Here is a 12474-nt window from a genome sequence, read left to right as displayed (position 1 = left end):
TCCAACTCTCCTTATCTGCTTCTGCCCTCCTACATCTGTGTAGAGTTGCTTTAAACAGAAACCTTGGCACATTTAGAGGAACAACTGATGGATTCCTTAAAAATCTTCTAATCTCATGCCTAACCTAGCAACATAGAAACTATGCTTCTAAAAAGCAAGAAGAAGGAATTAATGCAGGAATAGTAAACCAGGGGAAACAGCTGGTCCAGGATAGTTTCCCAACATTTCTTTTTATGGGAACTTAAGATTCATGTACAATATGTAGTATAGTTCGTCTGACTGAACTGCCTGTCAATCAAAATATGCTATTAATAAAAACAGATATCCTTCATTTTCTTCTTTAGACAGTTTAATGTTTTTGCCCAAAGATTGCCCTGAAATTCCCCAATTGCATAGAACCTTACAATCAGTTCAGCTTGATTAAAGACAATAAAAGACATTATTTCATAAGACCTGAAATTGGACTTCATTTTTCAGGCATTAACCATTGCAAAAGACATTTGCAGAAAATAAAGTAAGACAAGATGATTATTAATAGTGGGGGACATTTCCTTCTCGCTCTCCCTCACTGCCATTAATCATCTGTATTGTTACATGCTCCCATTACCGGACTGTCTCATACTGGGAGAAGCAGGAATTGATATTTAAAGTTCTTAGTCCAGGATTGGTTTTCAACAGGGGAAGTTTTTTTAAAAATGAAAGCACTAGAGGCTTTGTGTTTGTGCTTTACATGCACTCAGGGAGTTGTGTTGTCGACCTGGGTTGCAAAAAAAAACAGCAGAGGTCTAGGCAATGTTAGCTCATCATAACTTTCTACAGCAACTGGGCTACTTGCAGCCCCACAGAAGTAGTTGGACCATCACCGTTCATCAATAGATCCTTTTAGATACAGTTTATTCATCACAGCCAAATACAGGTTATAGCCACTAAAATTACAAAAATATTTCATACAAAAACATATCACAATTTTCCATACTCCGTTCAAATTATTATAATCTGCTTACTGCAGATTTCCATGCAAACCTTTATACTCAGAATCTAATCTAAGTTTAGCTGCTTTCACAGCAAATCTGGCAGTGTTGAACAGACTTAGTTGTATTAGCTAACAAATAAGTGATTTTTTCCAAGTCATTTTGGTTAGCTACAAGTTCTGAACTTCTCTTCAGGAATGTATCTCTTGGGGTTTTATATATCCTACAATGTAGCATATAGCGTATGGTGTCTTCAATATCCCCACTTCCACAAATGCAAATACGCTGCTCCTTGGGAATCTTCATCAATAGATATGTTGGCTTGAGCTGATCAGACTTGCAATCCAATAATATCTGAAGGTCAAAAGTTGTCCACCCCGTTCAACAACAAATTCCATAAATGAATTCTGCAGTATATGGAGAAGCATTTCCTTTGGCTTGCTCCAAAATGGTAAACTAGACTGTGACTGTAGGTCTGGGAAGCCTGCACTCTGTTGAACATCTTAAAATGCAGGAGGAAAGGGTATAATTTGGAGAAGTAATAGATAGGAAAGGGATTTATAGTTCTTCACTCATCTGCATCTGCTCCTGAAGCCTAGGACTAGAAGATGCAATTTCCCTTGTTAGTTTTCTTCAACTGGGATTCATCTCTGCAATGGATGAATTGCAAGACATAATTTCATCTATGAGATAGAGGTGCCTGGGAGAAGTTATTAGAAAGGAAGTATTAAGTATTCCTTTCTGTTTTCTCATTTTCCCTCTCAACTGTGCCTTCTTCCATCATTTCAGGTTTTCAAGTGTGCATCCCCACTAACTGCATAATGATGCTCATTGGCCTGATTGGTTGGCTTTACAGCCTTGTGTTTTGGAGGGAGAATAATTTCTCCACATTTGTTCTCTCCATTTCATTTATAATTTCACATATCTCTTTCATGATCCCCCAAAATTGCAACTTGTAGCCCTCCAGATATTATTAGATAGCAACTCTCATTGTCTTTTACCATTGGCCATGTATGGTAGCTAGAGAGCTGAGAGAAGTTGCAGTCTAATAATATATGGAGGGGCACAAGCTGCCAACTGTGACGCTTTATGGTAATGTTCAGCCTTACTTGCTGTCAGTGTCAGTGAATGGACAGAAATATCTAGGGAATCCTGGGAACTATAGTTTTGTCAGACATTTAGCCTTCTCTGTAAGAGATCCCTGGTGCCATAATAACTACCATTCCCAGGATTCCCTAGTACTGAGCCAGGAAGTTAAACCAGTCTCAAACTGGATTATTTCAGTATGTTTTGGACCTGAGTCTGTAAATTCCTGGTATCTTAGTGACCATTACTAAACTATTTCACCCTGATTGGTGGAACTGATTTCTCAAACTTCAGTTGCTGCAGAACACATCTCTACATACATCTCTGTACCTTCTCCACTGCTTACTGCTCTAAGAAACTGTTCTGAGAAATGACAATATTTGGTCAACAGGTTTTTCAACTAATCTCATCTTCTCTCTTTTGTCTTTTACACAGATAATTTGTGCCTATGTTTTTATGCCATTTTCTTTCATTATGGGAGTAGACTGGGAAGACAGTTTTATTGTTGGTGGACTTCTAGGTTATAAGACTTTCTTCAATGAATTTGTGGCTTATGAACACCTATCAAAATTGATTCAGCAGAGGAAGAATGGAGGGGAAATGTATAGCCATGGTGTAAAACAATATTTGAGTGTGAGTATTTATGTATAACTCTTTGATTCATGAGATCCACCTCCATTGTAGAATCAGTACAGGCAAAGCCGATGAAACTGAACTGTGAATTAGAAAACATTTTTTCATTACACACAGGTTATTAATAGTAGTGCCTCACTGGAGTGAATATATCACTGATATACCTTTGATCCTGTTACCTCTCAGTACCCAGTCTAAACTATGTTGTACAATCTGCTATGTGGCAAGAGTTTATGGATTGGGGAGGAATGGCTTGCGCAGATTTGGGCTATGAGAAACCAGGTGGGAAAAAGTTGAAGGGAAAGTCTCATTATGTAAGTAGAAGCCTACTTGTCCAGCATTGAATTTCTTTGGTGTTTTAATTTGTGTTCCACCTTTTTCCCAGAACTCAAAGAGATCAACTAAAAAGCTACATATAAAGAACACAAAACATATTAAAACATGATTAAACAAATTATAATATTAGAACACAACTAAATAATATTAGAATACAACCAAGTACACCTGTAAAAAGTCTCCTTCACAGCCCAGTGTAACCCAGTCCATTAATACTTCTTGCTGCTCTAATCTTCATGAACTATTTTATCAAGGATTGGTGGGGATTTTGCCCTAGAATTTATTTCCTATACATTCTGAAGGGTATTTGGACAATAGTGGGGATATATCTCTGTCAATGACTTAGAGTAGTCCTCTCTGAAGGTGTTTTAGTTCCTACCCTCAGCATATAGGAAATAAAATTGAATATATGAAAGCTCACAGACCCAGACCATAAGAGGAGTTCTTTTGTACATTGGACAAACTGTGGGTTCTCACACAAGAGACCCAGTCTAATTCAAAAAGAGAAAGTGGCCTTTGGAAGTAAGACTGTAGGGTGAAGCAGATGGCTGGGAAGGAGTGGCATCTGGCTGCTGCAGCCATGATTGGGCTGGGACTGCAGTGACTGCACAGCCCACTCCCAAAGCAGGCTGCCACCTGCAGTCTCAAGTCAGCACCACCAGAAGTTGGTTTAAACTGACTCCTTTTTGATCTAGTCTTTTGGGAGTAGCCAGCCTCTTTGGGAGCATGCATCATCTAAACGCCATGCCCCCAAAGCATCCAGAAGCCGCTTCTTTTGGCCTGTGTGTTCTGGGCCTAAGAGTGATGGGATATGGGAGAAATAGAGAATATCTTTTGACAGATTTTTTTTCTGAATACGAAAAAGGAGAAAGAAGGGGAGAATCTAATTAGAAAAGTGAGATAATTAACACTTTCTTCAAGTTCCCAGTCTAACTCTTACTTCTCAAGCTGCTTTCCTTCCCTAAAGAAAATATGTGAATCTGATATCCTTTTTCCTTATAACTAAGGAAACCACTGAAATGGGTGTTTAATCAGAAAGACAGCCCAAGAAGACCCTCCTTGTCAGCAAATAATGGTACCCTTGAGTAAGTAAGGAGCTCAAGAAAGACCTCTCTCTCTCTCTCTTTAGACTAACTTACATACTGTAGAACTTTGACCTTTTCAGAATCTCCAGACAGCTGTAGAAGACTTTTCTCTACAGCTAGTGTTTCTTCCTAGGGATCTTGTTGCATTTTGAGAGGCCTGAAATTAATATTTCCTGACTTAAAATACACTATTTTATTTCAAATGAACCTCATTCACATAGCCATCTTGGAGTGTCAGGAACTTGGTTGTAAGCTGCCTTTATGTTGAAATCTTACTTTCATGTCTTTACCAAGAACCAGCTGAACATTTGCTCTGTGGGATTGTGGCAAAACATTTGGATGGCCTGTAGGAAAGTGGGGGAAGCCCACAAACTGAATAATTTTTTTAACCCACATTTAAAAACAACCAAAATTATCCCAAGAAGTCAGACCTGACTGAGACAAAGAGATCGAGCAGAGGGAGAAAAAAGAGTGGCCAGAGGCTGCTCCTATCCCAATCGCTTTCCATTTAGCGTGAGACCACAGCAACCAAATGCTGTGGTCCCAAGGCTGATGCTCCCACAAAGGACCAATAGCAAGGAGCTTTGTGGCTGGGTTTCAGCTGCCTTAGGTGGCTGCAACACAGCTTCAGTCCAATATGGGTCAGATTGGCCCAGAGCTGGCACTTTTGGCCCAACTGTTTTGGGCCCAAATTAGAGAGCTCCTCTTCTTTTCCTCTAGTAGTTGCACTTAGCACCTGAACCTGTATCTCTTGGGTTCTTCCTAAGTTCTAATATCAATATTATAAATGAAGCTTAGGTCTGGTGATTTTAGAACTAGTTTTCAGCATGAAACTCATGGCACTGTGACAAATGAGGCTGGAACATTCCGTTTTAATTGAAGTTGTTCTCAGAGGTCTCTGATAAAACTAGGTACAAGTATCTCTTTCAGAGAGGGAGTACTCAGCTTCATGTCCACCTCCACAACCAGCAACAATGAGACTTCCCGGCTTTCAGTCAATTCCTGGAAAAAATAAGCCCAATGAAGCCTTGAAATGCTTTTCTCTGTATATGCATGAAGCAAAAAGAAACATCTACAAATTGCTTCTTCAAAAACATGAGGGGGCACAAATGAGCATTCTAATCAACTGAAGTACTAAGATGATTTTATTGCAAGCAGGGAACAGAGGGCGGGAGAAGGGAAGATCTGCTCACAGTGGAGTGTCTTGCCTTGAACTAAGATGATCTCTCTCTCTCTTTTTTAATACCAGATGAATTTGCTGCGAATAAGGCGGCCTTTGCCACAGACATTATAAAACTGACAGCAGCAAAAGCTTCATTAAGTTTTGAACAGAAAAAATAATGCAACTGTATGATTTTACACAATGCAGGCCTGATTTCTTCTGACATTTTTTTAAAAGGCTAAACTTCTTAACTGAAGTTATATTGATTGTACAGTATAACTAAGGGGGGGGAATTAATAGGCGACCCAGAGGTATTAGTACTAATAACTCAAATCCTTCCCCTGGCCCCAACTTTCTGGCTCATCTTCTGGTCAATTCGATCCCACAGCAATGTTGGGGAAACCTCTTTCCTTGATTTCACCTTTATAGGCACTTACTAAAAATAAGATGAATAAGATGACATGGAAGGTCTATGGAAATAAGAAATAAGATTACTAAAATTACTTGGAATGTATACGGAATTCCTTGCCACTGCATCACAAGAGTCCTTAATGAGAATCTTTTTTCCATTCCCACATTTATACCCTAGTACTACAGATTTAAGCATGTGATAGAAACAATCCCCTAGTGCTCCAATAGTCAAGATTCAAGCATATGTGATTTAAGCATGTTTGATTGTCCACCCCCTTCCCTATGGAGAACTTCTCAAACCAAAGCATGATGCCATGGCATTGTGGAAGGAAGGAGAGAGAAGCATACCAACAGGACATAGATTTTGGTGACATTATCATTAGTTGCCCACACACATGTGCAACTTACTAACACCATACAGCATAAACATACTGTATGTATGAAAAAACATAGTGCTTCTCCAGTCAGGCACTAGGAATTTCCCCCAAAAAACTGAAGGATAATGAAGGAAGGTTCATTGTGGTTTCTTTGATGAAATCTTAGGAAAAACCATGTGTAGATTTTTCTCCATAAACACACAGTGTCCTGCACCTTGGTGGCCAGGGCCATAACAGGACATAGTCTGGGGCCAAAGACCGACAAGGACCTACACCATAGATATGCAGAGCAGACAGAGAGAACAGAGTACTGATCCAAGTTGAGAGTCCTACCAGCCACCGTTTCCCTAGCTTTGCTTTAGAAAGTAACTAAAAGGGTTGTTCACACTATGTTATAAACTAGTTTGCAAATCAGTTTAAAAGGGAGTCATTCACACTTACACACAGCCAAATTCAAAAACCTATGGATTTCAGTGTGTCTTTTCAAAAGAACTGGTTTGTGGTTGTTTTTTTTACCAGCCACAAATGGGAACTTGCTGTCAATTCAATTTGGGGCACAGGAAAGGAGGGGTTAATGTGCAGGGGGCAGATCATGCCCACCCCTTTCCTCGCTCCCTGCCAGTCAAAGCCAAAGTCAGAGAAAGCGTTCTCCTGGGAAGATCCCATTAGGCAGTGTGCTTTTAAAAAAAATTGACAGTTGATGCACATTTCTGCTATTGCATGGCTGCAGGAGACAGCACCTTTAAATACTGGTGTCATTGGTATCACAAAGGCGCACATGGTTTGATTGATATTTTTTTATAAAAAACTATCAGTGGGGGTGGGGTTTAGGGGTCATTTTTTCCTCCTTCCTCAGAAATAAAACCACAACAGAGTCTGTCCCCAAGTTGGTGCAAACAACGCTCTTGCACACATTTCATTTCTACCCCACATTTAAGCCCATGGGGGTTTCTTGGCTCGGAAAGTGTGAAAAGCTAACCTATCCCCAGGGGTTACTTGGCAAGGTTTATTCAAAGGGGCTTGCCATTGCCGTCCTCTGAGTCTACGAGAGTGTGACTCCCCCCAAGGCTAACCTATCCCAGGGTTTCTTGGCATGGTTTCTTCACAGGGGCTTGCCATCACCATCCTTCAAGGCTGACGGGGGGTCCCCCAAACAGTGTGATGTAGATGCGCATCATTTGATTGATAGTTTTAATAAACTCAAGAACGATCAAAATGGTGGCTCCATTTTAAATCAATACCAATGGTAATGTGATCTTCATCAGGGTAAATTGCCACAGAGAGATTCCGTAGTGGGAACGTTGATTTGGTATTGCATCACTGAATCTCCCCAGATCTACTCATCACAACAACACAAGTATGAATGGGCCCAAAAATCTTACTCATTACACCAACAAATTAACTTCATTACCACTTATACTTGTTTTTTAAATTTAACATAGCACCATTGGTTACTAGAAAGGGTAAGTCATTACCAAAACAAGGTACTCTTTTTATTTTAAAAAAACTGCACTACTAGTAACCTTTTCATTGTGCTGTAAAGTGTGAATTTATTACGCCTTCCATCCATATCACCAAGAAGCTATTGAATCCTATTTGAGCAGAAAGTGCAGTTCAAAATGGTAAGTTAATGTAACTGAATAAGATATTTTCTTGTGCTTGAATTTTAGATCCGGTCAGAAACCATTGCAACTTACGCTCTGTGTGGATTTGCCAACTTTGGTTCTTTGGGAGTTGTAATTGGTGCATTAAGTAAGAACACTATGTACTTCCTATATGGAGCATTTTATTGGACACATGTCAACCCTTAAAAAACAAATATCATGCTATCATACAGAATGAACAATATCTTGTTTCCCATGCTGGGTGCTGGCAGGAAAGGAGGTAATAACCTTAGGCCTTGGTCTTCTCTAAAGAGGTGTGCTATAAATCTCTGTAGATGTCAGACAGAAGATCTGCCTTTCATTTAATGGGAAGCTCATGGATTAGCAGGACCATAGAAATATTTTATATAGGCATGGTACAAACCACCTGAAAAGGGCGGCCTGCCGGCAGCCTAATTTCCTCCCTCTGGAGGAGAAAGAACCTGGGAAACCCAGGTTCGTTTTCCGCCGCCATTGTTATGTTGCGAGTGCACCAATGATGCATTCATGACGTAACTGGTGCAGCACGATGCACGGACGCTATGCGTCTGTTATGTCACAATGGTGGCACCCGTGCACACGGCGCACTACCATTGTAGCACCACCAGTACATGCTAGGGTTAGGGCACATGCAGTTGCCGCACGGCCCCTAACCCTAGTTGTGCCACCGCCACACCACAAAGGGCCCGTCTGTCCCAGGCCCTAGTTGCAAGGGTGAGATGAAATGGGGAGGCGGAGTTCTCAGTGATCCATAAGAATGCATCAACATGACTCTGGTGCCTGATATGTAGTCATTGATTCTATTCTATATTGCATTTAGCCACAACCCTTTACGTTGCATAACAATGAGGGAATTCCAAAGTAACAATAAAATAGAGTTACTGTAGCTTTTAAACTCCTTTGACAATCCTGCACTGACAATCCTCAAGATGGACAATTTTAAAAGGACTGAACCTTAAAAATTACTTTGGAATTCCCTCATTGTTTTGATAAAATTGCAGCCACGTATGAAATATGACATTGGTTATCTCCCGATAATTGCACCACTATATCCTGTGGAATTCTGTCTGAGTAGAACAGGAGAATAAATAAAATAAATTTTCTCTTTGGGTTTGCCATTGTCTTATCACAAAGGCAAAGCTACCAAATGCTGACCATTCCCATTCATTGCCTAGGAGAAATTCAGGTCCCACGGTTTTCACATAACTGAATCCCTCTTAACTTGAGTGAGTGGGTAAGTGCAGTTCCGAAGGTTTAGACAATTTAAGACAGTTTGAAAAGTTTGGGAACATCTGCCTCCAAACAAACATACCTCTGTGTGTGTGTGTGTGTGTGAGAGAGAGAGAGAGAGAGAGAGAGTCACTGGTTACTCTCTAAGCATTAATTGCATTAATGTTCCTCTTCAAATGTTTTCCTCAGCTTCCATGGCTCCCTCTAGGAAGAAAGACATTGCAAGTGGAGCCTTCAGGGCCATGATTGCTGGCACCGTGGCCTGCTTCATGACTGCTTGTATTGCAGGTATTATCTCTTCAGACCCCACAAGATGGCAGTGTTTTGGTTTATCAGTTTGTGTTTCTTGGCTCCTAGTGCTCTGTGGAGTGTGATAAATACCATTGTAGGAATCTATTCATTTAACACAATGGGAATCCCAAAAGAAAGCCGCCTAGAATAAGAAAAACCATGCGGAAGGGGGGATATATATAAACATATATTAGAAAAATAAGGATCTCCTCAGGAAATACTGTACTCACTTTCAACAGTGATTTTTTTAAAAAAGATCTGTCACCAAAAAAAATTAACAGCCTCATATAGAAGCAGGGGAGTCTCTGTAAGAACTGAGGGTTCCAGATCTTTTTTGTTCTCATTTTACCTGCATATTCCCAGGTTTGCATCCAAATTGTTAATTGAACTCTTCTGGGTTTCCATCACTCCCCTCTCCCTTATATCCCTACTCCTCCCCATCCCACTGATCACACATCTAGCTAGACGCATGCAGCATTTCAGAAACTGATTTTCACGAATTTCCACTCAGCTTTCTAATTATTACAATCAGTCCTCATTATCCACGGATTTTTTTATCCATGGATTCAAGCATCCATAGCGTGAAAATACTTTTAAAAATACAAATTCACATAGGAAAACTTTGATTTTTCCCTTTTATATAAGGGACACCATTTTACTATGCTATTGTATTTAATGGAAATTGAGCATCCACGGATTTTGGTATCCATGGGGGTCCTCGAACCAAACCCCAGTGGATACCAAGGGCCCACTGTACTTAGAGGTTATACTCAAAATGCTAAAGCCTATTAGCAGTATTATAGTAGTTCAACATTAGGATCATGTTTAAGCTTATCGCACAGCACTTGGAGAAATGGGAACAGAACAGAAGGGGGGATGTGTGCTACCAAACGGGAGAATGCCACCAATGCTGCTAGGAGTCCCCAAGCCAGTCCCCAAGCCATTCCTGGAAGCCAGTTTTGAAGGATGATTTTGAACTGTTCTTCAAAACTGGCTACCATGAAGTGGCTGAGGAATGGCTTGGGGACTCCCGGTGGCATCGGTGGTGCTCTCCTGTGTGGTAGCACATGTCCCCCCACCCTTCTGTTCTGTTCCTCCAAGTGCCAGGTGATAAGCTTATTTGTTTTGGTGCAAACATGCTTTTTTTCCATTGTTTAACCTCTGTTCATTCTGTGCCCTGGAAAAAGTAGTTGTGTTTATGATAAATCATCTCAGCTACTTTTGTAATGCAAACAAACAGCCAAGTAGAGAGGCATTTAATTTTGAAAAATATTGGGTTGATTTAAACTGACGTAGGAATCAAGAATGAACAATCCTTGGTAATGCCAGACATTCTTAGGAAATACTTTGGTATGAAGAAAATGTTGTGTGGATCTCCAAAATAAAAATTGATCTGTCCAGGAACAAAACTTGGGTTTTCAGATGCTTTTTTTCTCATCTGGAGGGACTCTAAAGCACACATTGACCTCTAGTTTAAAAAACGTTAATTGAAATACAAACGTTATGTCTTTACTTCCAGAATATTCTCAAAACAATTATAAAAGTAATATTTATACAAATTAAGAGTGAGATACAGCCACAATTAAACTGTTGTATGTCCCCTCCCACATTGACATCAGTAGGATTTCTTTCCTTTAAAAAAAGTGTTTGGCTTTGACTAGTTTATGCCCTGTTGCTGGCATGATTTGGCTCCAGTCAGCCATCACTGCTTAAATCAAAGTGAAAGCAAGCAATGGCTTGGATCATAAAAACTGTTGATGGAAGAAATGCTTGATCAATGTCAATTCCTCCACCCTTCTTCCCCCAGTACTTTACTGACACCTGCAAAATTAATCTCTTGGGGACAGTGACATGCTCATGAATGTGGTGTGGTGCAGGGATCAGGGTGATCACTACACATCAAGTAACAGTATTTCTGTGCGTGACAAAATATGCTTCTATTGAATGGTTGGCAAAACCCACTTCCATTCAAAACAAGCTTCCGACCCACATAAAAGGCTCTTCAGGAGGCTACAATAGTGGTGGCATGGAGGAAGGGAAATAAATTTCTGTCAACTTATTCTGATGAGTTCATGCTTCTTAGGATCGATGACATAAACTTGCCATTATTGTTTTCTGGACAGAGCTGTTTGGCTGGTATCCTGATAACAAGACATCTTTCTCCATTTGTCAGAACATAGTCTATGGCGGGTTACAGATGGGCAAAAAGGGATGTACTCATGACATCATGAAGGTAGAGCCTTCAGACGGGCTTTACCTGAATGCCGTCATGAACACGCCCCCCGCACGCCCCAAGCGGGAAGAAGCAGCATTAAAAAGGTGCTGCTTTTTTCCGCTTCTTTTCTGTTTGATACGTACCTGCGCAGCTCCGTCTGTAAGCTGCTGCACCGATACGTCAGAATTGCTACGCCGCAAATATAAGTTGCCGGTTTAAAAGCTCCGTGTCAGCTGCGTCGCATAATGGGTCGGGTTCTCGGGACATGCATGGTTTGCAGTCAAGCTTTAATTGCAACGTCCGCTGCCATGCAGCTGTGGAAGCTGAGGCACAGCTGCGGCGCATTTTAAGCCTCGTAACCCTAACCCTAACCCTAACCCTAACCCTAGAGCAACATGTACGCATGCGCTGCTTGGAAAGTTTGGACTTTAAAGTGCACCCCTACACACATTCCTCTGCCATTTTCACCTAACAATAAAAAATGCTAAAACTGTAAATATTGACATATGTACAAAGGAGGTGGGGGGAGATGGCAGGGGGACAGCGGTGGCAGCGGAGACAGCTGTGGCTGCGCATTGCAGATTCAGCAGGAGCGCGGGGACCAAAGGAGAGGAGGCATCTATGATGCTGCTGACACTGGCAAAGTGCAAGCGGACAAGGATGCCAACACCAGCTGATCACCAGCTGGCAGGAGACCACCATTGTTTTAAAGGGGCTTGGGCACTTTAAATGTGCCCATAGGCTTTCTGCCGCCGCTGCTTAGCCCTGCGCAGCTACGCATTCGCCAGCCGGCAAAGGAAAAAAAAAAAGAGACCCCGGAGCTTGAATGTGCCCAAGACCTTTTGATGTCCTCTAAACTTGCCCCCAAAGGCAAAGGGCAACTACATGGGGGCCTGGGCCTGGGATCAAGGGGCAGGGAGCACTGACAAGGCACTAGGTCCCATGATGTCCCATAAAGACATCATTTCGCCTCCCAGGGCATGTGTTCCCTCCCAGCCCTATCTACTCTATTCTACCCTTCCTGTTCTCTCCTC

The 12474-nt window shown here is 41.3% G+C and overlaps 2 protein-coding genes across 6 annotated transcripts in view; one reads left to right on the top strand and one right to left on the bottom strand.

Moving 5' to 3' along the window:
• NTRK2 (neurotrophic receptor tyrosine kinase 2) overlaps positions 1-12474 on the bottom strand; it is a 414769-nt gene that overhangs the window by 365581 nt on the left and 36714 nt on the right. The window lies entirely within an intron of this gene.
• The window catches only part of SLC28A3 (solute carrier family 28 member 3), a 114656-nt gene that overhangs the window by 97346 nt on the left and 4836 nt on the right, over positions 1-12474 (top strand). The window contains 3 exon segments of the mRNA XM_042447761.1: positions 2493-2690; positions 7732-7813; positions 9124-9222. Coding sequence (XP_042303695.1) covers positions 2493-2690; positions 7732-7813; positions 9124-9222 — 379 coding nt within the window.

Source organism: Sceloporus undulatus, chromosome 2 (genome assembly GCF_019175285.1).
Source record: "Sceloporus undulatus isolate JIND9_A2432 ecotype Alabama chromosome 2, SceUnd_v1.1, whole genome shotgun sequence".
Classification (NCBI taxonomy): domain Eukaryota; kingdom Metazoa; phylum Chordata; class Lepidosauria; order Squamata; family Phrynosomatidae; genus Sceloporus; species Sceloporus undulatus.
The sequence above is the reverse complement of the archived record's forward strand: the minus strand, read 5'-3'. Positions and strand labels throughout refer to the sequence as shown.